Source organism: Rhinolophus sinicus, linkage group LG01 (assembly GCF_036562045.2).
Source record: "Rhinolophus sinicus isolate RSC01 linkage group LG01, ASM3656204v1, whole genome shotgun sequence".
In the NCBI taxonomy this organism is placed as follows: Eukaryota; Metazoa; Chordata; class Mammalia; order Chiroptera; family Rhinolophidae; genus Rhinolophus; species Rhinolophus sinicus.
The window spans coordinates 180081732-180105061 of NC_133751.1; the positions used below are offsets into that span (position 1 = coordinate 180081732).

Consider the following 23330-nt stretch of genomic DNA (forward strand, 5'->3'; position numbering starts at 1 on the left):
CTCCTCATCAATACGTCAGGCTCAACTCCATGACTGACAACACTGAGCCAGTCATATCTGAGTTCCACATTTTTCAGTACAAACTGTTGGTCACCCATGTACAGTAACAGAACGTCTATTCAGAGAGCATATTTTCTGTCGCATTTCTTTCTTCTTCCCCATTTTGTCTCTGTGCCACATAGGTAGATCTTGTCTATTTTAGCAAGCACTTGCCTTAAAGTGTGGAGCCTGGAGGATTTGTGTCAACTCTTGGATCTCAGGGGAACTAGAGGTTGCACGCAGTATCTCCACTACCTGGTTGGTGAAAAAGCATACATTGTGAAATTTAAAAAAATTTTTCATCACCTAGCTGACCTCACCCAAGCTAGACAACAGACATGGTGACTATCACCATATTGACCTAAGAAAACGGTTATTGAAACCTTCTTTTTCATCTTTCAATTCAAAGCCTAGGATCCTTTCTTATGCACTAAACTTGACTACAGCATGTAGAATCCAAGATTTGGGGTCCATCTAAACCCCAGTGCCCCAGTCCTGGCACGTCACAGGCTTAGAGGAAGGCAATTTCCTCTAAATTGTATGTACCAAGGCAATTTCCCTCTAGTGGCTCTAACACAGCTCTTTGCTAATGTGAGTACTTTATGGGCAGGTTAAGGTATCTGAGTTCTCCAGGTACAGGTTCAAATACCTGAAGACCTTGGGTAGCTTAATCCCACAGGATGTTCCAGTCTTCAATTGGAAAATGGGAATAGCAATCAATGCATATTTTAGGGCTTACTATCTGATTAGCAATTTTAATATTTGGTGCAATGGGAAAGTGCTAAACAGAATAAATTCTGATCTCTTTGCTGTAGCTTAGGTGTAACCTGATTTTTGACACGACATGAGACATTTCAAGACTTTAATCAGCCCTGTGGATCTTTAGCAGTTGAGTATCATTATACACAGGCAAATGAAAAGAAGCAGTTTGCTAAGTTTTACTTCCATTCACTAGGATTACAATGGAATAAAATACCATGTGTGTGTTTTCTGTGGACAAATGAGAACAATTTTAGTTGTTGATTATTGGAATTGAGGGTAGAACTTTTCTTCTTTTTTTCCTTCTATTTCTTTTAATATGGTTCAAGCAATAAATAAGGCTAAAATGGATTGCATTTATTCATCCATTCAGTAAATATGTATTGAATGTCTACTATGTGCTAGGCACTGTTTTGAGTGATGCAAATACAGCAGTGAATTAGGCAGACAAAAATCCTCATTCTCACAGAGTTTACATTCTAGTGAGGAGACACAGATAATAAATAAAATATATAAGTATAAGAAATAGTTTTATTTGATGGTGAGAAGAGTTAAGAAGAAAAATAAAACAGGGAAGGTAGGTAGAGAGTGCTACAAGGGAACTGAAACCTCAGATCGGGTGACCAAGGAAAGCCTCAGTGTGCAGGTGACATTGGAATGGAGATTGGAAGGAGATGAGGAAGCAAGTCATGAATATACGGGAAAGAGAATTACTGACATAGGGAATAGCAAGTGCAAAGGGCCTGCGGCAGGAGCATGTCTGATTCAAACAATCGCAAGGGGTTAATCTGGCTGGAGCAGAGAGAACAAGGAAGAGAGCCGTGAATGAGATGTCAAAGAGGTAATGGGGGCTACATTGGGTTTGGCTATGATGCTTACTCTGAGATAGGAAGTCACTGGAAGGGTTTGAGCAGAGAAGTGACATGATTTGATTCACCATTAAAGAGAATCTCTTTGGCTGCTGTGTTGGGAATAGACCACAGGATGGAGAGTAGAAATAGGAGACCAGGTGGGAGGCTATATTGCAATTATCTACACAAGAGATGATGGTGGCTTATATTAGATGGCATAGTGGAAGTGGTGAAATTATTGTTATATTTTAAAACTAGAGGTGATAGGATCTGCCATCAGATTGGGTGTGAGTCCTGAGAGAAAGAGAAAGTCATAGATTACCCCAAAGATTTTTGACGTGAGCGCTGCAAGAACAAAGAGATCATTCCTGAGATAGAAAAGGCTGGGAGGGCAGTGGCTTTGGGGATGGGGATGATCAGGTTAAGTTTGAGGGGTCCATTAAATATCTGAGTAGGAGGGGGACGGGGCAGTTGGATATAAGAGTCTGCAGTTCACCAGAGGATCTGAATAAAAGGCCGGGTACACTATATGCTTATCTGTATTCTGCTCTTACCTTTTGCTTGTTTCCTTTTCCTCTTAATTCTCCAGGAAAAGTTCCCATACAAAAATGTCCACTTTGTCTCTGCTGATCTTTTGGAATTTTTTCCCACACCAGGATCTTGGGTTGGGCCGAGTACACCCAGGCCTGCCTAGCTCCTCAGTGCAGCCCTTCCTTATTTCGGGAGTATAGTTTCTCTTATGGATGCAGAAATGAGACCCAAGAGACCAGCTCAGCCCAGCCTTCCTCCATCCAGATCTGGGATGACGGCACTTCCCTGCTCTACCTCAGTGTCAGGCTCAAGTTTCGCTGGAAGTACGAGTAAGTCAGGCTGATGGATTGATGGCGGGAGTGCAAAGCAGACAGCCTCCAGTGGTGAGTGGGGCAAAGCACTGTAGTCACCATGCTGTATATTAGTTCTCCAGAACTTACTCATCTTATCACTGGAAGTTTTTACCCACCAACCAACATCTCCTCATTTCCCACACACCTCAGCCCTGGCAACTACCATTCTACTCTCTGTTTCTATGAATTCCAAGCTTTTTTAGCATACAAGTGAGAACATACATTTATGTTTCTCTGTCTGACTTATTTCACTTTGCATAATGCCTTCAATGCCCATCCATGTAGTGGCAAAAGGCAGGATTTCCTTCCTTTTTGTTGCTGAGTAGTATTCCTTTGTATATACCACTTCTGGGTATATATCCAAAGGAAATGAAATCACTATCTCAAAGCGCTATCTCACTGCAGCATTGTTCACAATAGCCAACATATGGAAACAACCCAAATGTCCACCCATGGATAAATGAATAAAGAAATCAGGTGTTTTAAAACAAGTGCTGTGAGGATTGCTTCTTTGCTCATGCTAAAGAAGTTGCACCTTTTCTCTTATTTTAAAGAAAATAGTATTAACATGCATCATAAGGCTGACCACATTTCACACTGAAGTGAAGAAAACACCCACATCTGCCAAAAATAACTTCCAAAGGTTCTTTCTCAAAGATAACATTTGTTCAGAGGAACAAAATTATAGTCAGATAGTAGATGCTATTGTATCTTGCATGAAATTTTGGCCAAATTTGTATTTAGAAAGAAGAAATCTCCAGGGTAAGAAAAACTTAAGATTCCCAAACAAAACTGGAAGATACCTCATTTCCTGATTTTAAAAAACAAAGAGAAATCATTTTTTAGAAGCTCTTTGACTTGTCCTGAGTTGGCCTCCAGAACAAAGGGTTGTAGATGACTGCAAAGGGTGCTGCCCACGGCCATTTGTGATGGCTGCTCTTTGATCCCAGAGGTCTCTGGGAGAAGAGAAAGGAACTGCCATATTCTCTGCCACCTACCTTAATTCCTTCCTAAGCTAAGAGGTTTGTGTAAGTCTTCTCTGAGAATTGCCTTCTAAGAACTTTTTCCAAATTGAAATTTCCTGCCAGCTGACAAGCACATTGTTGGGTATTTTCTGCTCCCACAGTAAGCAAAGGCTTCCAAACACCAGGGCGCTCACCTTTAGTAGGGCTTGCAGCCACGGGGAGTGGAGAAGGTCGTACAGGAGGCACACTCCATTCACATCCCGGCTGTAGAACAGATTCAGCTCTTGCAGCACAAGTTTTAGGATTTGGGAGGGACCTAGGAAAGAGAGCGGGCAGGGACATGGTGGCAGGTGTGGGTGGAAGGAAATGTGGGTGTACATGTGAAAGACAAGTCAGCTGGAACATGCCACAGGGGCTCATGAGCAGTGGAGATATATTTAAAGCCAAAGGATCTGCCTTCAAGCCCCATTCTATCACTTGCCTGTGAACTTCAGAAAGTCACTCAACTATCTGAAACCCAGTTTCTTGGTGGCAAATTGAGAATACACTAGCTTTCCCACAACATTAGATGAAATAATAGATCATAGCATACAGATGTAAGATATTAGGTTGGTGCAAAAGTAATTGTGTTTTCGCAATTATTTTTAACGTCAATTATTTTCGCACCAACCTAATATTATGAGACCATTATTGCTTTCCCCTCCCCAATCTGATCAGCCTTCAGCTCATTCCAAAATTATCCAATTGTTTTCTGGATTCTCCTCTAATTCAAACATTGAATCATTTGCCTTTACCTTTTCTGAAAATTCTTACTGAAAAATTCTAACTTTTTAATATAAATCTCAGGATCCCACTGATTAAAGGGACTGAATAAATTTTACTAAATGCTTGATTTTTTTACAAGTATTTTCATAGAAATTTTATTTGTTGCATTGATATTGTGAATGTGAACAGGTAATGAAGTTCTAAGTTGAAGTAAAACAGTGTGGGGTAGGAAAAAAAAAGATTTTCAATCTATTGTGTCAATTCTTTTCCTTCCTGCCTTGAAAATTGCTTAGACTTATCACTGACAGATATATTAGGACCCTCAAAAGTGTTTGACAAGTTCCTCCGAGGAATCACAGTAAATCTATCAGAATTTTGCCCATTCATTTGACCACAAGTCAGAGTGATATTATAAGAACTTTCTGGTCAGAGAAAGAATCCTGGGGCCACGTACCATTCTCTGGATAGGATGCCGTAGAACGCTTCACGTCCTTCTTGTGTGGCAGACCTGCTCCTTTGTCTGACTGCATCATCCTTTCTGCCCGAGCTTCCAGAAAGAATCAGAACTAGAGAGCAGGTCAATAGGCAGCACATAGCTCACTCAATCACACTGGCCATGCCGCTCTTAGCACTTTGAAATAGATTTTCAACAACATTTATTGAGCAAGTCAGGCACTGAGCTACACACTGAGATCCACGTCAAATAAATTCTTGCACTGTGGTGTTTACTCCCTAAATTAACCATCACCAGCTGTGCGAAAGGGAAAACTATTTTGTAAAACACTTTTTTTTTTTTTTAGCAAGTGGTAACGTTATATTTATTTCCCACCTCTTTGCCTAGTTGCTTTTACCCTCCTTCAGAGCTCAGAAGAGCCTTCCCTGCCCCTTTCCCTCTCCTTGTACCCTACAGTTCTTCACAGCACCGATCACAGTTGCAAGAGTTATGGGTTACTGCTGAGGAATACTCCTAGAGTTTATTTTCCATATTGCTTTAGATAGGCTTAATTTCAAAAAACAGAAGCCCAAAATAATAGTGGCTTAACAGGGTAGACATTGCTATCTTGCTCATGTACAAGTCCAGAGGCAGAGACAATCCTGGGGGGTAAGGCAGCCTTGCTCTATGAAGTTCTCAGAGAATGGGTTCTTTCCCTCCCCGCTCCACACCCTGGGGTGTGATGTGCTTCTCATCTTCCTGATCCGGTGGCTGGAGCGCCAGCCATCAATGCAAAATGTCAGCCAGCAGGATAGGGAAGGGCTTAAGGAAATGAGAGTAAAGGAAATATCCCTACTGTTCTTTGAGGAAGTTTCCCAGAAGTTGCCCTATACACTGAAGAATCATGGCCTGTATAACCCTCGAATATCCCACTGGACTTTATATTGCTGGAAAACAAACCTCTATAATTATCTAAGCCTAGAACCCAACTTTTCTTCACATATAAATACAAAGTATTTTTGCAGTTTTAATATACATTAAATTTTCTGGAATGCTCCAGCACAACTGAGGAATTAATTTACTTTCTTTTGCTTGGACTTGAATCAAGTTGTTTACCCTTTCAAAAAATCATGTCACTAGTGACAATACTACTCACAGTATTTAGGGGGTCATTACAATACACCACTGTCAGGCTGTATTTGCATCTATATTCAAAGCTGCTGTATCCCTGGTGGATTTTTTATTTCATTATATCTTTTGGTGTCGTGATATCCCATAGGTACATACTGAAATATGCAATATCTTATCAACTACATTTACTTAATTTCTCCTTCTATGGATATGGATTTTTAAAACTTTTGTGTAGGTTAAGTATCTTCATTTGGTTTCCTCCAGAATCAGACACTGGGCAAGGATTCTAGGGACATGATTTTTTGGAAAGTAACCCTAAGAAACATAAGTAGAGAAGTGGGATATTAAGATAGGGCAGAGGGGAAAAAGAACAGTAAAAGGTGTATCAAGAGAGTAACCACTGTGGGCAACTGGAGCTTAAGCCCATGGGCCCAAAGGACAAGGAAGTGGGGGTATCTACACACCAGGGCTACCAGTCATTGTTGGAGGCTGTTCCCAGAGGGCACTACTTCTGGCACTTCCTGCCTGCTGCATGCACACTTCCAGGTAGTCACGGCAGATGCTGGCAGTTCCAAGTTGGCACAGAGTGCACCCAAATTATAAGGACTGAGGGGATATGAGTACGGCACCGACAGCACTTATTACAATAGGATAATAAAGGATTAATCCAGATTTTTGTTTTAAAGGAGCACTTCAAATTAGTTGTTAAAAATTGGGGTACTCAATCTTATATCGTTGAGAACCACAGTCTAGAATCTAGACAGGTACTAGAGTTGAGCCAGGGAAGCAATCTAGAAAAAGATAGGTTATTGTCTCTAAATTAGAAGGCAGTGAGAAAAGCAACACAGAAAGCTGTTACGGAATTTTAGACAACTTTCCTGTACACATTCTTTTCCAGTCTCACTGAAGTATTTTAGTTTGCTAGATTCTACCAAAACTTGATGTCATGTTTTTGCCTTGCCCAGCACCACCCACCCTGCCCAGGCCCCCACTGAGTCAGGTTAAATAAACGCTGCCTTTTCTTGCGTTCTAATTTCTGAGCCTCTTTTGTGTCATGTAGCATAACAGTTGCATGTATGACTCATCTTCCTCCCTAGAGGGGAGCACTTCCACGGTAGAGAACTGAAAAGGGAGATGGAGTGTCTGCCGGACAGACCAAAGTCAGAGCACACAGATGGGTCTGATTCCAAGCCGTCATACCCAGCAACCTCTTAAAATCGCTTACCCAAAAGGCATCTCACAAATCATACATCGTTGGTGAGGCAGTAGAAATTAAACAAGCCAGCTGTTTGTGCATCATAAAGTAGACCACATTTCTTCCATATCTAATACCCAGAGTATGCCAACTAAGCTTATCTGCAGCCAAAGGGTCATCAGAGACTGGATTCCCAAGATGAACTTACTGTGAGGAAGCTTTACAAATAGACTGTGGTTTCTACAGTTCATTTTAATTATTAAAATAGCTTCTAATAAAGCTATCACCAACTCCAGGGCCACATGGCTAACTCATGCATATATTTTAAAAAGCCCATTTTGACTAGTTTCTCAGCCACAGAGGCATAAACAGTAATTTTCATCTCCACAACTTGAATTCTAAAAACGGCTTGCCTGGTTATCCTGAGGCTTCGGTGACAAATTTGTTATGGACTGAATTCATCCCAAATTCATATGTGGGAGCCTTATCCCCAGTGTGATGGTATTTGGATATGTGGACTTTGGGAGATAATTAGATTTAGATGAGGTCATGACAGTGGGGCTCTCATGATGGCATGAGTGCCTTTATAAAAATAGACACCAGAGTTCTCTCTCCCTCTGCCCCCTGCCCCCACGTGAGGACAGAGAGACAGTCTTCAATCCAGGAAGACCCTCGCTGGTACCCTGATCTTGGACTTCCAGGTTCCAGAACTCTGAGAAAATACATTTCTGTTGTTTACGCCACCCAATCCCTTGTGCTTTGTTACAGCAGCTCCAGCTAAGACAAAAACTCATAGAAAACCCCAGAAAATGATTTTCCCTCCCTCTAGGTGGCTGAAAAAACTACTGTGGTTTATTGTCTTCAGAGCACTTACCGTGCTTCACAATTCTCTTATGCATTAACCTGTCCAGTGTCTGGCTCCTGTGTGTCACGTCTGTAAAGGGTCAGAGAGTGGAAGCCTGGCTTGTCCTGTTCACTGTTGTAGCCTCAGCAGCTCTAACAGCGCTTGGGTTATAGCAAGCACTTGGTGTTCCTAGGCTTGCTGGGAAGCAGAAAACGGGAGGCCAAGAAATGGAAGTAAAAGGCTGACACCTCCCACAGGAGTCTGAGCAGCTGAGACGTCAGTCCTGAGGTGGGAGGCAGCCGGACCCCAGAGGCCTGTCCGTGCCTCTCCTCCTCAGTCGGGTTATACTGACTTCAGCCTTCTTCCCTATCCAACTTTGAAATCGGGGGCTGAAGATCTTAGAGATAATCAAAGGCAAACTTCACCTTACAGATAAGGGATCTGACACTCGAAAGAGGTACTCAGCAGAGCTAACAAGTAGTAAAATCTAAAGTTTTCCTCTTTTGTTTCCAATATTAGTCCTTAAAGATGCTAATTGTCTGGCACAAGCCTGTGATGTTCCTCCCTTGTCTTCCTTTTCATGACTTCTGACCAATTTTGTCAGTTGAGACTTACCTATTTCTGCTGTCTTGAGAAGGAGAATTCTCGAGACTGTTATATTAAATAACCAATCACACATGCAAATTCAGGACTAGTTAAATAACATAGGAAGGAGAGCCAGTTCTATCACTAACTGTCAGAAGCTGCATTGGTGATACTGACTCCTGAGGAGTTTGTCCTAAACATTATTTTAAAAAATCAGTATTCCCGTGAACCTTTTCAAATGCAATTACTATTAAATGCCACACCCTCTACCCCTATTATGCTCCTTTTTCAAAATAATGGTATTAGACAAAACCTGAAAAGCACTTGAAAACTTAATGAGAAATGGCCCATGCAAAAATGGCTGGCTTCCTCTGAGTCAAAATGCTGTTGATTAGGAGTAGGACAAATGCTCAGTTTTATTCAGTCTTCATGACAACTCATTATTCCCTACTTTAAAAACGGCTTCTCAAAGCAAAACCTCTTTCAAAATCATAAAATTATCCATGTAATTTGGGTTACAATGAAACTAAACCATTTAAATCAGATTGCCCAGAATTACATCTTTCACTATTCAGAACCGACAGAGGGGCAGACATGTACAGATCTCTCTGGTAACTAAGGATCATTTGGCAGGGTCTCTTACCTGAAAGACTGAGAACGTGCACTGTTGCTCCAATCAGAGAAAAGCTTCAGGAGGAATACAAGTGGGCTATTAGCTGCCAGTCACCCCACTGTTCTTGATAAAATCTCTGCACATCCTCTTTGATTTAATCCACAGAAGCCTAACGCAGCCTAACCACTAAATTACTCACTAGCATCCCCAATCACAAATCTTAAATATTCCTTGCACTGAAGACTCTAATAATTTCTATCATTTTCAATCTTCTCTTTAGTATTTTCTCTCAAATTGCCAGCACAGTTAATATTAATGTTTTTGTTGACTATTTCAAGATAACAGATGCCCCACAACAGAAGATAGCATTTTTACTTTAATGAAAGGATAAACTGGGATACCCAAGAGTAAGTTGACCTATTAACCTTATTTTCTCACTTTATGGTAAGAAAGCGATGGAAGTCTTCAGCCAATAATGAGGCCTGTAACAAACAGTTCCTTCTGGAAGGCCCCCTACCAAGCCACTGTTCTGAACTCGTTAGCCCATACTTTATCTCAGATTTGAGCTACTTCTTGATTTGAAAATTTTATATTGCAGGGAGGGGTCAGTGGGAAGAAACTTTGAAAGTAGGTTATCGCAGAAAGAACAAGAAAAAGATACTGCTTACAGCAAGGCAAAGGGTAAAGACCAAATAGCAATTATAAGAAGCTATCAGCCCTTTCATCCTAAAGTAAACATATGGCTTTCCTTTGCTCTCCACTGTAGATGAAAATCCAAGCTGGGGATGTGATACATTTGTGACTGGAGAACAGCATATTTTATTAAAAGCATTTAATTTTAAGAATGAAATCTTGCCATTGCAACAACATGGATGGACAGACCTAGAGAGTACTAAGCTTAGTGAAATAAGTCAGGCAGAGAAAGACAAATACCACATGGTTTCACTTATATGTGGAATCTAAAAACAACAAAAAAATAAAAACAGACTCATAGAAACAGAGACCAAAGGGATAGTTACCAGAAGGAATGGGGTGGAGGGATTGGATGAAAAGAAGAAGAATATAGTTAATATTATTGTGATAAGTTTGCACAGTGACAGATAATTAGAATTAGTGGGGTGATCACATTATAAGGTATAAAAATGTCAAATCACTATATTGTACACCTAAAACTAATATAACCAATACAAGATTATATACCAACTACACTTGTATACTTAAATGACTAGTGACCGACTGCCTCAGCCAGGGGGAGTGCAAGGCTCCCAATAATACCACCTGTGTCCTACACAACTAGACTGAGAAACAACAGCTTGACCCAGAGTGGAGGGGTGGGAGGAGGAAGAAAGAGGGGGGAAAAAAAAGTAAATTAAAAAAAATGAAATCACTTAACTTCATTAAAATTTTCATTTTCAACTCATTTTTTACTTTATGAACTTTTAATGCATAACCCAGCTATGAAATGACGTGTCGGGAAGCTGTAGTAGGAAAGAGCACTGGGATTAACGTAGGGAAGTTCTAATTTGGAGTCCTAGCTCTGACAATGGGCAAATCACAGCCCTTCTGTCTGCAAAACAGGGATCAGTGGGGATAATCCCTGTCTCACCTGGCTGCTGTGAGCATTCATCAGGTGTGAGAAATCTTTGTAAATTGCTGCATGGGTGCTAGGTATTTATCTCCAGCGTTTGCACATGGCCTGGAGATTTAGGGGTTTTTCCCAAGAGAATTATCATACTATGCAATCTGAAAAGTGTAAATATAGCGTGAAGACTTTAAAGTAACTGGACAGTTTCATTCATGACTCCAATAAAAGGATGAATTATAACATGTTTGTTTTTTTTTTAGACTTGAGACAGCCTACCAGCATCTGACAATTTTTCAGTGGGTCTCAAGTTTTTCTCTGTCTATTTCTACAATTACCCTTGTCTCTCTCTCTTAAGGGGTCACAGGCATAGTACATTTGTCTTTACAACCCAAATGTGGAATTTGCGTGTATATTCCCCAGTGGAACTGCAAAGTGTTTAACATAAGCTAATCTTTAAGTGTTGGTTTCTTCCCAACAACGGGCTGGCACATTCTGGTGAAAGCAGCAGCGACATGGAAAGGTTTCTTGAGAAGACGTTACAACAGGGAAATGATTAACTAAGGTCTAGTATTTCTAACCACAATTTTAAATCCTCACCCTTCTCTTCCCTGAATTTTAGGAGGAAAATAAACAAACAAACAAACAAACAGTAACCATCAAAATAGACCTTTTAGTTAAAGAAGTAACAGATTTCTTTTAAGACCCTTGTCCTTGGGTTATTAGGATAATGAAGTTAATTTCTTTGCCACCAAAGGAGCTGTAAGGTTGTTTATTTTAAAGAGAGAGATCTCTAAAACCCTAGAGGGTCCTCTGAGGCCAATACAAAGAGTCATAGATTACAACATGGGCAAAACAAATACTAAGGCTGGATTTCTTTTAAATTTTTAGGCTGCCCTGTGTCATTTTGCAATCAAAACAACCTCATAAAGATGAATGTCTTTTATTATGAAAATTGCTGTTACATGACAGCCAACATTCCAAAACAATATTTTAATAAACACTCGTCTTGATTATAAAGTAGAGCAGAAACCATGATCCTTTTTCAAAATTGATTACCATCTGCTGATGTTAGCCTGAATCAGTCTGTACGCTCACCACGGTGTGTAGATGAGATGAGGAAGAGCACCTATGTTATTCCAAACAGCTACTAGTGTTACTTGTACAGTATAAACCAACCACTTACTACAGGACATTTTTAAAAAAGAAGCAAAACACCAAAATGCTGAAGTGTCACAATACTTGTGCAATGGGAAAAGCCAAAGCTTGTTTCCTTTTTCTTCCCCTCTGAGAGTTCAATGCGAGGTATAGGGAAGAACCACAACACTAGATCAAGGATGGGTGCAGCTCTTCGCTTTCTATCTCCTGGTCTTTTGTCTTGCTCCAAAACACGGCCTGCATGCAAAAGCTCTTCAGGCTCTCATTCACAGGCCTTGGGGTACAGCGTTTGCACATGGACAAATGAGGTTCCATAGCAGCTTACAGTTTGAAATCCAGTGTATTCACTATGCAGTACCATAAAAAAACCAAGAACAAAATTCCTATGTTCTTTCAGTCAGGAGGCAGAATACTTCTATTTGGACGCATTCCATGTTTGGGGTTGCGATGTGGTAGTCACTACATTGAACCTCTCCCATCATGAATACCCTGGTGGAAAAGCTTAGAAAAAGTTAAAACTGCAGTTTAAAATTCTTTCCCCCTCCCTTATGAAAGAAGCATGATGCACACATGATTGCAAGCAGTTCAGGAAGGCATAGTGTGGCCACTGTAGTTTCAAGTACAATCTGCTCCTTGTGAAGGGGTCTGGGGTAACTTCAGGCAAACCAGAAATTCAAAAATATCCATCCACTTCTTTACTGTAAGAAGCCTGTATTAAGAATTTTTCTTACAATATCATTGAGCTGGCATACCTTTTACTGTAGGAAGGGATACCCTCTTTTTCCAAACAGTGGGTGTATGATATTTTGGGAATTTAACATAGACCAGAGACTGGTCTAATCTGATTTCTACTTCCTTTCCAATCCTCCCTTTAAACTGTATAGTGTTTCTTTCCTGGGCTCAGGGCCCTGACCATTAGTAAGGCTCAGAAATAACAACCAAAATAACACAATGTCCTAATTTCAAAACCATTCTTTTTTGCTACAGGAAGACGCCAGATGGTGCTATAATCCAGTTGCCGAGCTGTTAAGCAGCCTAATTAAGCTTCTCACGCTGGATCTGGTAGTAACATGCCTGAAAAAAAGTTAAAAACAATTTCAAATTTACTTTGAAAGAAATTACAGAAATTACAGAAACATAGCAAAGAAAGGAAATCTCTTATTAATTCTGATAGCTTAACAAAATCATTTGCTTTCATTTTCCCATTTTCTTCCAGTCCCACTATCCAATGTCTATTTTGCCTAGTTGTAATTAATAGATAAAATTTTGTACATTTCTCTCTAATTAAAAAAAAAAGTTTTTACAATCTGTATAATACTCTTCACTAAGTACAAATACCACAATTTGCTAAGCCATTATTTATTGCACAGAGTATCGTTATAAGGTATACAAACAACTGTAATCAGAATCATCTAGTATGTTTAAAAAACATACAGATTAAGCATCATTCCAGATCTAGTGAGTCAGAATTTCTGGTAATGCTTTTTAAGAAGTAACCCAGGTAATTCTGAAAGTATCCAGGCTTGGGATACTTGGGATACAAAGAACACCTCATCCAAGTAACATATAATGTTTTCCATTCTTTAGTTATTAATAGGATCAATCTCCAGTAGTAGGACTACTCAAACTCCACAAACATTTTTGATGTTGTTGACATCAATGTTAATAACAACTGTTTTCCAAAAGGGTGACTGCTCTTTAATCCATTATCAGCAATGTGGGAATAATACTGAATTTCACTACAACGCCACCAGCACTGGGTAAATTTAAAACATTTTTGCTAATTTAGCAAGCACAAAATGGCACCTTGTTTAAATCTGCAGCACTATAATTTTCAGTGAGGATGAGCATTTTCCTATACATGAGTGTATTAATTCAGTTTCTTCCTTGGTGATATGTTTAGAGATGCTCTTCAATAACATAAATACTTCATAATGTAAATCATTGGTGGTCAGTATGTTCCCCAGTTCCCTCAACTCTTTTCAGTTTCTTTAATAGAAATGTTAATGGTATTTAGGTTGAAAGTTTAAAAAGTTAACCAAAGCCAGAAACCTGACATTAAATTCTATTTGTTTTCCTCATTTTAATTTCCTGTTTTTTCTTCTCTCTTTCTTTTTCTATACTTAAACCCTAAAGAATCTGCAATTTGCATTGTGGGTTATTTCACTCTGATTACACTCTCCTTCTAAAATTCCTAATAAACTATAGCGATACTTTGACCATTTATTAAATAATTTCTCTTTTCCATTTTTGTGTCTGATGTTTCCATTTTCATATGTGAAACTTTCATTATAATAATTGTCTATATGGGGGTTATCCCTTCAGTTTAGGTATTTGTCTATTCCTGTGACAGTAGCATCCTATTTTAATTACTGTAACTTTATAACATTTTACTAACTGGCAAAGTGGGTCTATTCTCCCTCTCTTTTTTCAGAAGTGTTTTTGTCATTTTCTGTTTGTTGTTCTTTGACTAAACTTCAGAATGATTCTACCAAAGTCCCGAAAAAATTGAGGTGGTGAATAGAAATGACTTTCAACAATCATTGAGAACTTCATTTGTAACCTATTGCTTATTGTAAATATATGGGGGGAAAAGAAGATGCAATTCATATTCATTCTATACACACTGCCTTCTGTGTATTGTCTTAGCTCCATTATGTAGCTCTACTGTTGGATACTTTTTTGGACACTAAGAATCCTTTGTTTCTTTCCTAGTTATATTTAATACAGATGGTCTACATTTATAATCATTTGTAACTATTTGAATGATAAATCTATAGGGAAGACTGGGTAGTGAATAATTTGCTTTAGTATTTTGAAGAATAACTGACTATACTTTTCTTTAATATATTATATTTTAAAATATTAACAATATGTGCTCTAAAGGCACTTAATGTTTGCATTAAACTGATATAAAGAAAAAAGTGGTTAAGACATTTATAATATGGCAAATAAAGGACAGATATTAAGATAAAATATATTAAATAACATCTATACTTACCTTCAAGGTGGTGAACATTATACCCTGTTCCCCATGCTGAAGATAGGGGTCCATCAGATCCTCAATGAGGTGGACCTCAGAGCCTAAATTCCTAATCCTGCCCCAACAAGAAAAAGGTACAGAGTTATTTCCACTTACATCTATATTCTCCTTCTGAATCGATTTGAGGGGAAAAGAAAGAACAGCTCAGCCAAGAGATAATACCATAGTAGAATGGGGCAACAGAAATAAATTGTTTTTTTGTAGTGGGGGAGCATATTCATGTCATCCGTTCAGAAAAAGCAAAAGGCACACATGTTAAAATAAGGAATCAGTAATATTAAGTCAGAAAAGACGGATCACCTGGCCCGTAGCACCACATATAAGAAAACAGGAAACAAGTCATCCATGGACCACAAGAAGTCTTCCTGAAGTGATGCCAGGACACTCTGAGAGATCTCTTCAAAAGTCTGCTGGATGACTTTAAGTTTGTCTGATGGAGTAAATGTTGTGCTATTAAAAAAAGAAAAAGACAAAAAGATATCCTATAATTTTCTTAATCAAGCCATTCAATACTAATGTTTTGACATGTGCCTTAAGTTGGACTTATCAGGCATAGTGAGTCGCTGGAAGGGATGACCTCTGTAATCCTACGGTTCTGTGCGAAAAGAAGTCTCCAACAAATCTATGGTTCACCTGGAAGAATTCACTAAGTCACATATTATCTCCTTTTACACAAGTGGATCTTACTATTTCCCTAATACATGCTCTTCTCTGAGTAAAAAGTTTGGCTAAAAAGGTGATTGTGTAGGTAAGTTTCTGGGTAGGCTCTCCACCACTTTCAAAAATGTAAGGGCCTTGTAGAAGAAAAGGTAACCCAAATGTCTCAAAAAAGACTTTGTGATCGCCAGCTTGAGTTTGACACCATCTAGGAGTGGAGGGGGCCCTTAGAGCTTAAGTAAAAATAATAACTCATTAATATCTTAACAGATCAACCACTACTTTGATTAATGTGATTGTTCAACAAATCAGAGAGTACCTGATCTGCTGTAGACATTCTACAGCTGAGGCAAAACAAGCATCTTTTGTGGTTGGTAAAACCTGCAAAAAGAGAATTTATGAAGTTAAAAGAGAAACGCTATCTTTTGCAATAACAATACAAATAAAGGATACCGAAGGCAGGGTACAGACCTTTGGTGAATATCTCATGCTTGGGTACTATTCTACCAAAGTAAGATGGAAATTTCTTGCTATCTTGAATCCCCCACACCAAAGAAAAGCGTATGTGCTGAGGAAACTAAAATCTACTATACCTTTTTACTGTCTCCAAGGATTGACAAGGTCACTGGCCAAAATTTCCTACAATGGAATCCATACTTTGTTAATACAAGTTGTTACTTATGCTAGATTAATCCCCATAAAAATATTTGATGGCTATATTGGCTTCCCTGTCCCCATTTAAAATTACTGTTTCATAGATAGGTTAAGTTCTAATAAACATTCCAGAAGTGATTTAAGAGTTTCAATCATGTCCCTAAGGGATTTGTCATTCCATATTCCAATAACCCTATACATTATGGATATTACCAAACATTGGCCAAAATCTTTCCTTCACTCAGTTTTATCTCATTTTTACTATTATTCCATTGATAAAATTTACTTTCCAATTAAGCTTATTTACTTTTTTGGTATCACAAACATATAAATATTGGGTGTTGAGGTGATCAGCCTTATCACAGCACTAGAAAGAAACAAGAAACAATGCAACAAAAATAGCACTTCTAAAACTTTAAATTAGAAATGATAGGGAAGAAGGGAAAAGAAGGGAAGGAAGAATGCCAAAGACTGAATACAAATAATTTTTTCTGAAAATGTGAATATATGTATTTTGCTTTAAAGAACTGCAAAATATCAGGGGAGATAACTCAAATTATCAGGGGAGATAACTCAAATGTGGATATATATATATATATATATATATATATATATATATATATATCACACAAACAAAAAGAAGAACAATCGGGTTCATACTTATCTCCAAAAATTCTCAGAAATAATTATTAAATATCACTATTTTGCAAAATAAGATAGATCTGCAAATAAGTGAATGAAACTGCAAATCCCACACATAATTAGATGTCAGACTACCAAATAGATAATGCTGTTTGAATTTTAAATTAAAACCACTTGATTCCACTCCTAACTACTTACCTCTGTACCCCAAGGAAGCCCAGAAGAGCAATATCAGGCTGCTTATTTAGTCGCAGAACACATTCCCAGTAAATGTCTTCCTCACGATCATTATCCAGGGCATAGAGCATAAACAGTGGTGGGTAGAGCCGAGGTAGCAGCACAGGAAGCACTAACCCAGAACTTGTTACCACATAACTACAAGACATGGGAATGAGAGGGAGAAGCATTAATATTACAATTGAATACAGAATCAAAGTTGAAAATAAAGATGGGAATTTTGAGTAAAGAAGCAGTTATATTACTCTACTTGTATATGTGGAGTTCACATGAGGAGCTTACTGATGGCCCCAGAGTTTGGTCTCAGACCAAATATGAATTCTTTTCATCAACTCAAAATCTAACTGAAAACCTACTTGGTTTCCATTTTGAGACTGACTTCTCTGTGGTTATTCTAGGTCAGCAAGATGTTACTTTGCTCAGCTACCTTTGTGCCCAGTCATTTGTGGTTGCACTTTCATGGACTTGAGACCTAAAATGAACCTCAGAGATCACCTAGTTCAACGACATCATTTTAGAACTAAGGAAACAGATCTAGAGAAAACAACTTTTCTGGGAGTTTTTGGATAGGATCATTTGGTCCCCACCCCCCTTTCCTCACTATCTCCTCCCAACTCCAATTACCCTGGCTCTGGTGATTCGGATCTGGAATCTGGCTTCCCAGTGCAAAAGGATTTCCTTTCAGTAGGCAGAGGAGCAGAGAGAGGAATTGTGCTGCCCTCTTCAGGAAGTTCAGGAAATAAAAACCTAAGGAGTAATAAAAAAAGTAATTGGACAACTATACTTCCAGAGTGGCCAAAGAATAAAAACACATTCTTATTATTTAATCTATTTAAGGACCTATGAAATCAAACTTTATATCAATTAAATATTTTAGTTCTCTGAGAGTCTTAATTGATGCTTCTCACAGAATAAGAGTGTAGTTATTGAATACTACCACTAAAAAAATCTTCATGTGCAGTGGTTTTTTTCTGTCTAGTTATTAAAAAATGAAGATCTATATAATGTTTTTCTTACTGGCATCTGAGGTCAATTTTTATCAAGTCTTCAAGTAGAGATTATTATTCTCAGAGTATAAACAAATATCAGTGGAAATTACTTAAATGTCCAACATTAAGAAAAAATGAAAACTCAATTAAAGTAAAAATTTTAAATGTTTATTAAAAAAGTCAAGTTGCTGAAAAAATTTTCCAAATGATCAAGCTGCCAAGTTGTTGAGGATTTTTTTCTAGGCTTTGAATTTACCCTAGATTTTATCTCCAATCTCTTGGATGCAAATGGTAGGCTTTACCATAAACAACTTTACTGTCCTCCTTATATTTACGGCCCTTTCTCTTTAAAGGAAGATTGCAACCTTGTCCCTACCTCTGGCACTAATTTTTTAGCAGGGAAAGCTAAGAAGATCAGGAAACTTGTCTTCACTATACCATCAGAGCTAACACACTCCCAACCCAGTGGTCTTTTCTGGTAGATCATATTTCCCCCTCAAAGTCTGAACATTTCCAAATGCATTTATTAATTCTGAGGCTACTAATATAAGGAAGCTTTTTTTGGGACGAATCCATAATCTTTTGTATAATTATCTCAATATAGTATTTACTTGTTGGCTTAAACCCAGTAAAAAATCTTGAATGTCACCAGTTCCAGATTTGATTGCTGCCTGAAACTCTTTCTAAGGTGCTTAGTCGCTCGCTTTCTCACTGCCTTCAGATACTACTGCTCAGATACTACCTTATTAGTCAGGCCTCCTATTTAAAACAGCAGCATCTTACCTCCAGCCCCACCCTCTTTCCCTCAGTCACATTTATTATCATCTGACATACTATTATTTTGTTTACTGTGTCCCCACTAGAATGTAAGCTCCATGAAAGTACAGATTTTTAAATTTTTGTTTTTTTGGTTTCATTCACTGATAAATTCCACCAGGACTTGGAATGGTAGCTAACACACAGATGCACTCAATAAATATCTGTTGAATAAAAGAACAAATATGATGCTGTTGTCAAGGGACAGGACATAAATACTCAGGGACAAAATTTCGCATTACTTTATCTTCTCTGTGGTTAGGTTTTAGAGACTTGATTTTTCCCAGAGATTAAATCCAAATCATACTATATTTCATACCAGGATTAGAATTAAAAAGTAAATACATTTATTTTAGCCTTCAACTATGTTTAATGAGTAAGAAAGATGTAAAGGAGATAAGTAGCAATGGCTAAGGTTCATCTCTTTTTATATTTATAGCATAAACATAAGGTTAAAAATATGTTTTCCTTATTCAGTCAATTTAAGGATCTCTGGCATAAAACCATTTTCTTGATGAATAACTTCTGTGATGAAGGGAAACATTAACGATTCTTCACAAAGATGTAATCTCTAGATTCGGGGTGAAGATACCCAAGCATTAGTACAAACTAGTATTCTACAACTTGCAGACTTTAGTGAAAAGATCCCTTACCTCACCAGCTGGAAAATTCGCTTAAGGTAGGACTTAATCTCCTTCACAGCCTCCTGCAATAGCCGGCGGTTGGCTCCCACACCCACATATGTCATTCTGTACACAGCAACCAATGTCTCTACAAGCCTGCCCAGGGGGTGTAGAGGGGTGTCACAGGCCTGAGACAGGAGGAGAATCAATGAAGGCAATCAATGTGCACTAACAGAAAGAACCAACAAGTACTAAACAACTTTCAGAATGTCAGGAATCAACTTTTGGGTCAGGAAAATTCAAATACTCTAACTTTTCTGACACCGTTGAGTCTACCCAAATTATATGGAGTAGGAGTTTATAAACTTAATCAAAAAGTTCTTTTAACATCTCTGTGAAGTTAATTAACTTTAAACTCCACAAAAATATATATAAAATGTTATCTTGGAGAAAACTAAATAATGACTGCTGATTATGTTCTGAAACATTTGCTCTTCAGTTCCCTTGATTTCTCTTAGTACTCCTTGCTGCACCCCATATAATGTATGTCATCCCTGAAATTGTAGCTGATCTTAGAGGGTTTGAGAAGGAAGCAAAGAGAGCATAACCAGGGGTGAGGGCAGCATGCTTTATTTGTACAATCTCTAGCTTGCTAATGTTACTAAGAAAAAGCCGTTTTAAACTCTGACTCTAGTTCTTAAGAACACCCTTGAACACTTTACAAAACTTAAAAAGTTAACTATTGTCATCATAGACCAATCTTCATGCAGAAATGTGCTTTTAGTAGTCAAGAGAATTCACAAAAGAAATACTCAGAAAGCAAAAACAAGACTAGGGTGATGATGAGCTGTAAGTAGATTTGGATGATATACTGTGGTAGTTGCATCATTAACTCACAAGACCAGTGTAATTTTGTCTCTAGTTTACCTTTATTAAGTATTTCCTGATGTCATCATATTTCTCCACTGAGAAGGCACCAACATGCTGAGGAATAAACTCCAAACTCTCTAGTGTCTGAGTCTGTGAACGACTTAATATCTCTGGACTATAAAAAGGGAAAAGAAAGCCTATTATGATTTTCACATCAAGAAAGCAAGATGATTATAATGTACACATAAAACATCAACATCAACTAAGGATGAAATGGAGCATCCAGCACAGTGTTTGGTCCAAATAAGCTCATAAATGGCAAATGACCCACTATTAAGTTTATATAACAGTCATGCAAAAGACCATTTAATTGTACTTCATACCAACTACAATAAATTAATGAAAATTTTGCTCCAATGTGAACCATGATGTTGGGAAATACTATAATGTTTGCTTGAAGAGAAAACTGGTGATAGATTTGTGAGTGACAAGAGAAAAATGGAATAAAGAGGACAGGGAGAGCCAAAGAAAAAGGAAACCAAATAGAAGGGCAAAAGAAGAAATGAAAATGAGCTCAAGAAGTAAGAAGATAATGCGGATGCCACACACGCACAACAGTTGGGGAGGTAAGCACATAATGGGTAAAGAGAAGCTTTGCATGAAGAAGTTACGACAAAACAATAATACTAGTAATCAGTACAAATTTTTGGTAATGGCACTCTATCATTAGATTACAACGAATTAGAAATTAGAAACAGTGCACAATCATTATTATTTTACTATTTTAGATAAATAAGATAGCGACATGGTTTTATATAAAGGTTCATTCATTTTCACTTCTTAGGAACAAACACCCAACAACAGTTAACCAAGATTAACTGGAGAGCTAAGGTCTCAATGCCTACACTGATGGGCTCTATCAGTGAGGGCTGACCATCTGCATCACACACAAGGGCAAGGCCACAGATTTAATCAGTTCTGAGAGTTTCCATTACTTCTACTGATAGAGTATAAAGTAAAAATCATGAACTTCATGCATGAAACACTATAGCCAATTCCCATTTAACACAAATACGGGGGGCGGGGGAAGAAGAAGACCTAAACTTCTTTCTACATTGTAGGAATTAGCAAATGCTCAGCAATACTTGTAGAAGTTACTGGCAAGTTAAAGAATAAGGAAATATGAAGAAAGGCAGATGCAGAAAGGAAAAGCGGAGAAAAAGGGAGAAAATTTTAAAAAGTAGAAAGAGAAATGAAAAAGCACATCCGTAATTTTTCTTTCAGCACTTCAAAACTGTTCTGCCACTTCCTTTAGGCCTCCAAAGGATATTGATGACAAATATGCAGGCATTTGAACTGCTGATTCCCTACACGTTAGGTGTCGTTTTTATCTAGTTGCTTTCAAGACTTTTTTCTTTCAATTTGAATATGATGTGTTTGTACATGGATATCTTTGTTTTTTTCCAGGATGTGGTTTGCTGACTTCTTGAATCTGTAGGTTTATGTCTTTCACTAAACTTGGGAAGTTTTCAACCATTATTTCTTCAAATATTTTCTCAGCCTCACAATTTTTCTCCTCTCCTTCTGGGATTTCAAGGACACAAATATTAAGACTCTCAGGCCCTTAGAGCTCTGTTCATTTTTTAAATATAAAAGCTCATTCAAATGTTAATTTTCTCTCTGTTGTTCAGTTGTTCAGTTTGGATAACTTCTATTAATCTATTTTCAAATTCACTGACTCTTCTGCTGTCATCTCTATTCTGCTATTGAGTTCGCACAGTAACTTTTTTTTTTTTTACTGTATTTTTTTATTCTAAAATTTTGATTTGCTTCTTTGTATCTTCTATCCTTTGCTGATACTTATCAGTTTTAATGTTTGCTTCAAGGGTGTTTGTGATTGCTCATTTGAGCATTTTTATACTCGCTGCTTTAAAGTTCTTGTCAGATAATTCCAAAATCAATGTTAAGGTGTCACTGATGTCTATTGATTGCCTTTCTCCAAATAAGTTGAAATTTTCATGGCTCTTCGATTGCCAAGTAATTTTGGGTTATATCCTGGACATTTTGAGTATTACATTATGAGATGCTGGGTGTTATTTATACCTTAAGGAGAATGTTGACATGTATAATAAATATAGTAGGCTTGAAACTATTATCTTTAGAAGGACCTGCTTATAAAGTTGACCTTTGGCTGGTACCTGCGAACTAAGCTTCCTAAATGTCCCCTATACTGACATGAAACAGTCCCTAACTGATAAGGGTATTTTGCTGTCCACAGACTATATTACCAGTGTGCTTTATGGTGAACATTTTCTTTCCTTCTGGGACTGTGGAATTTTGGTAGCTGCTAAGCACAGGGTGCCAATGTGACCAGCCCCCATTAAAAACTTTGGGTACTGAATCTCTAATGGGTTTCCCTGGGCAGAAACATTGTACATATGTGGCTGAATTTTACTCCTGGAGGGATGAGTGTGCTCTGTAGGACCCCTCACAGAAGGAGGAGAGCATGGGAAGCTTGCACATGGATTCCTCCCCACTCTGCCTATGCCTTCTCCCTTATGATCTGGCTGTGGATCCTTACTACGTTGCTGTAATAACTCTTACCTTGAGTATGACTATATGTTGAGTCTCGTGAGTCCCTCTAATGAATCACTGAATATGCAATCATCTTGAGAATCTCTGGAATAGCTGATATTTTTGTTTCAGCCTTCTATGGACTGTGGTTCACTGTCAGTTCACTTCTCAAAGCCTTCGCAGTCCTATCTGGGTCTGTCTGTGCGTGTACCACTCAGTGATCAGTCTGGGACCTGGTAGAAGTTTCCCTATTAGCTCACTTCTCAAAGTGCTTGGTATGCTAATTAGGATCAAATCCACACATGTGCAAGTCTGGGGTGAACTCAGGAGTTCAGAAACAACTTTACAAGGTTGGTTTCCAGAGCTCCTCTCTCTGTATCACCTCACCAGCATGTTTTGTTTCCAAATTAGGTCCTCTGTC

General features: G+C 38.2%; 2 protein-coding genes across 8 annotated transcripts in view; both read right to left on the reverse strand.

The window, feature by feature from the left end:
- The window catches only part of MPP4 (MAGUK p55 scaffold protein 4), a 40209-nt gene extending 28787 nt beyond the window's left edge, over positions 1-11422 (reverse strand). The window contains exons 1-4 of the mRNA XM_074340224.1: positions 4718-11422; positions 3658-3814; positions 1067-1103; positions 214-318 (exon numbers count right to left, since the gene is read on the reverse strand). Of these exons, the coding sequence (XP_074196325.1) occupies positions 214-318; positions 1067-1103; positions 3658-3814; positions 4718-4796 (378 nt within the window). The 5' untranslated portion in view covers positions 4797-11422. The remainder of the gene's footprint in view (positions 1-213; positions 319-1066; positions 1104-3657; positions 3815-4717) is intronic.
- Positions 11423-11573: 151 nt separating this feature from the next.
- ALS2 (alsin Rho guanine nucleotide exchange factor ALS2) overlaps positions 11574-23330 on the reverse strand; it is a 75176-nt gene continuing 63419 nt past the window's right edge. For 5 of the 7 annotated variants that reach the window (XM_019726815.2, XM_074340126.1, XM_019726817.2 and 2 more), the window contains 9 exons: positions 20393-20510; positions 19496-19653; positions 17662-17784; positions 16999-17175; positions 16098-16143; positions 15824-15885; positions 15148-15297; positions 14806-14902; positions 11574-12878 (listed from right to left, as the gene is read on the reverse strand). In XM_019726815.2, coding sequence (XP_019582374.2) covers positions 12840-12878; positions 14806-14902; positions 15148-15297; positions 15824-15885; positions 16098-16143; positions 16999-17175; positions 17662-17784; positions 19496-19653; positions 20393-20510 — 970 coding nt within the window. In that variant the 3' untranslated portion in view covers positions 11574-12839. The remainder of the gene's footprint in view (positions 12879-14805; positions 14903-15147; positions 15298-15823; positions 15886-16097; positions 16144-16998; positions 17176-17661; positions 17785-19495; positions 19654-20392; positions 20511-23330) is intronic. The other 2 variants (XM_074340147.1, XM_074340137.1) reach the window with 1 other exon arrangement.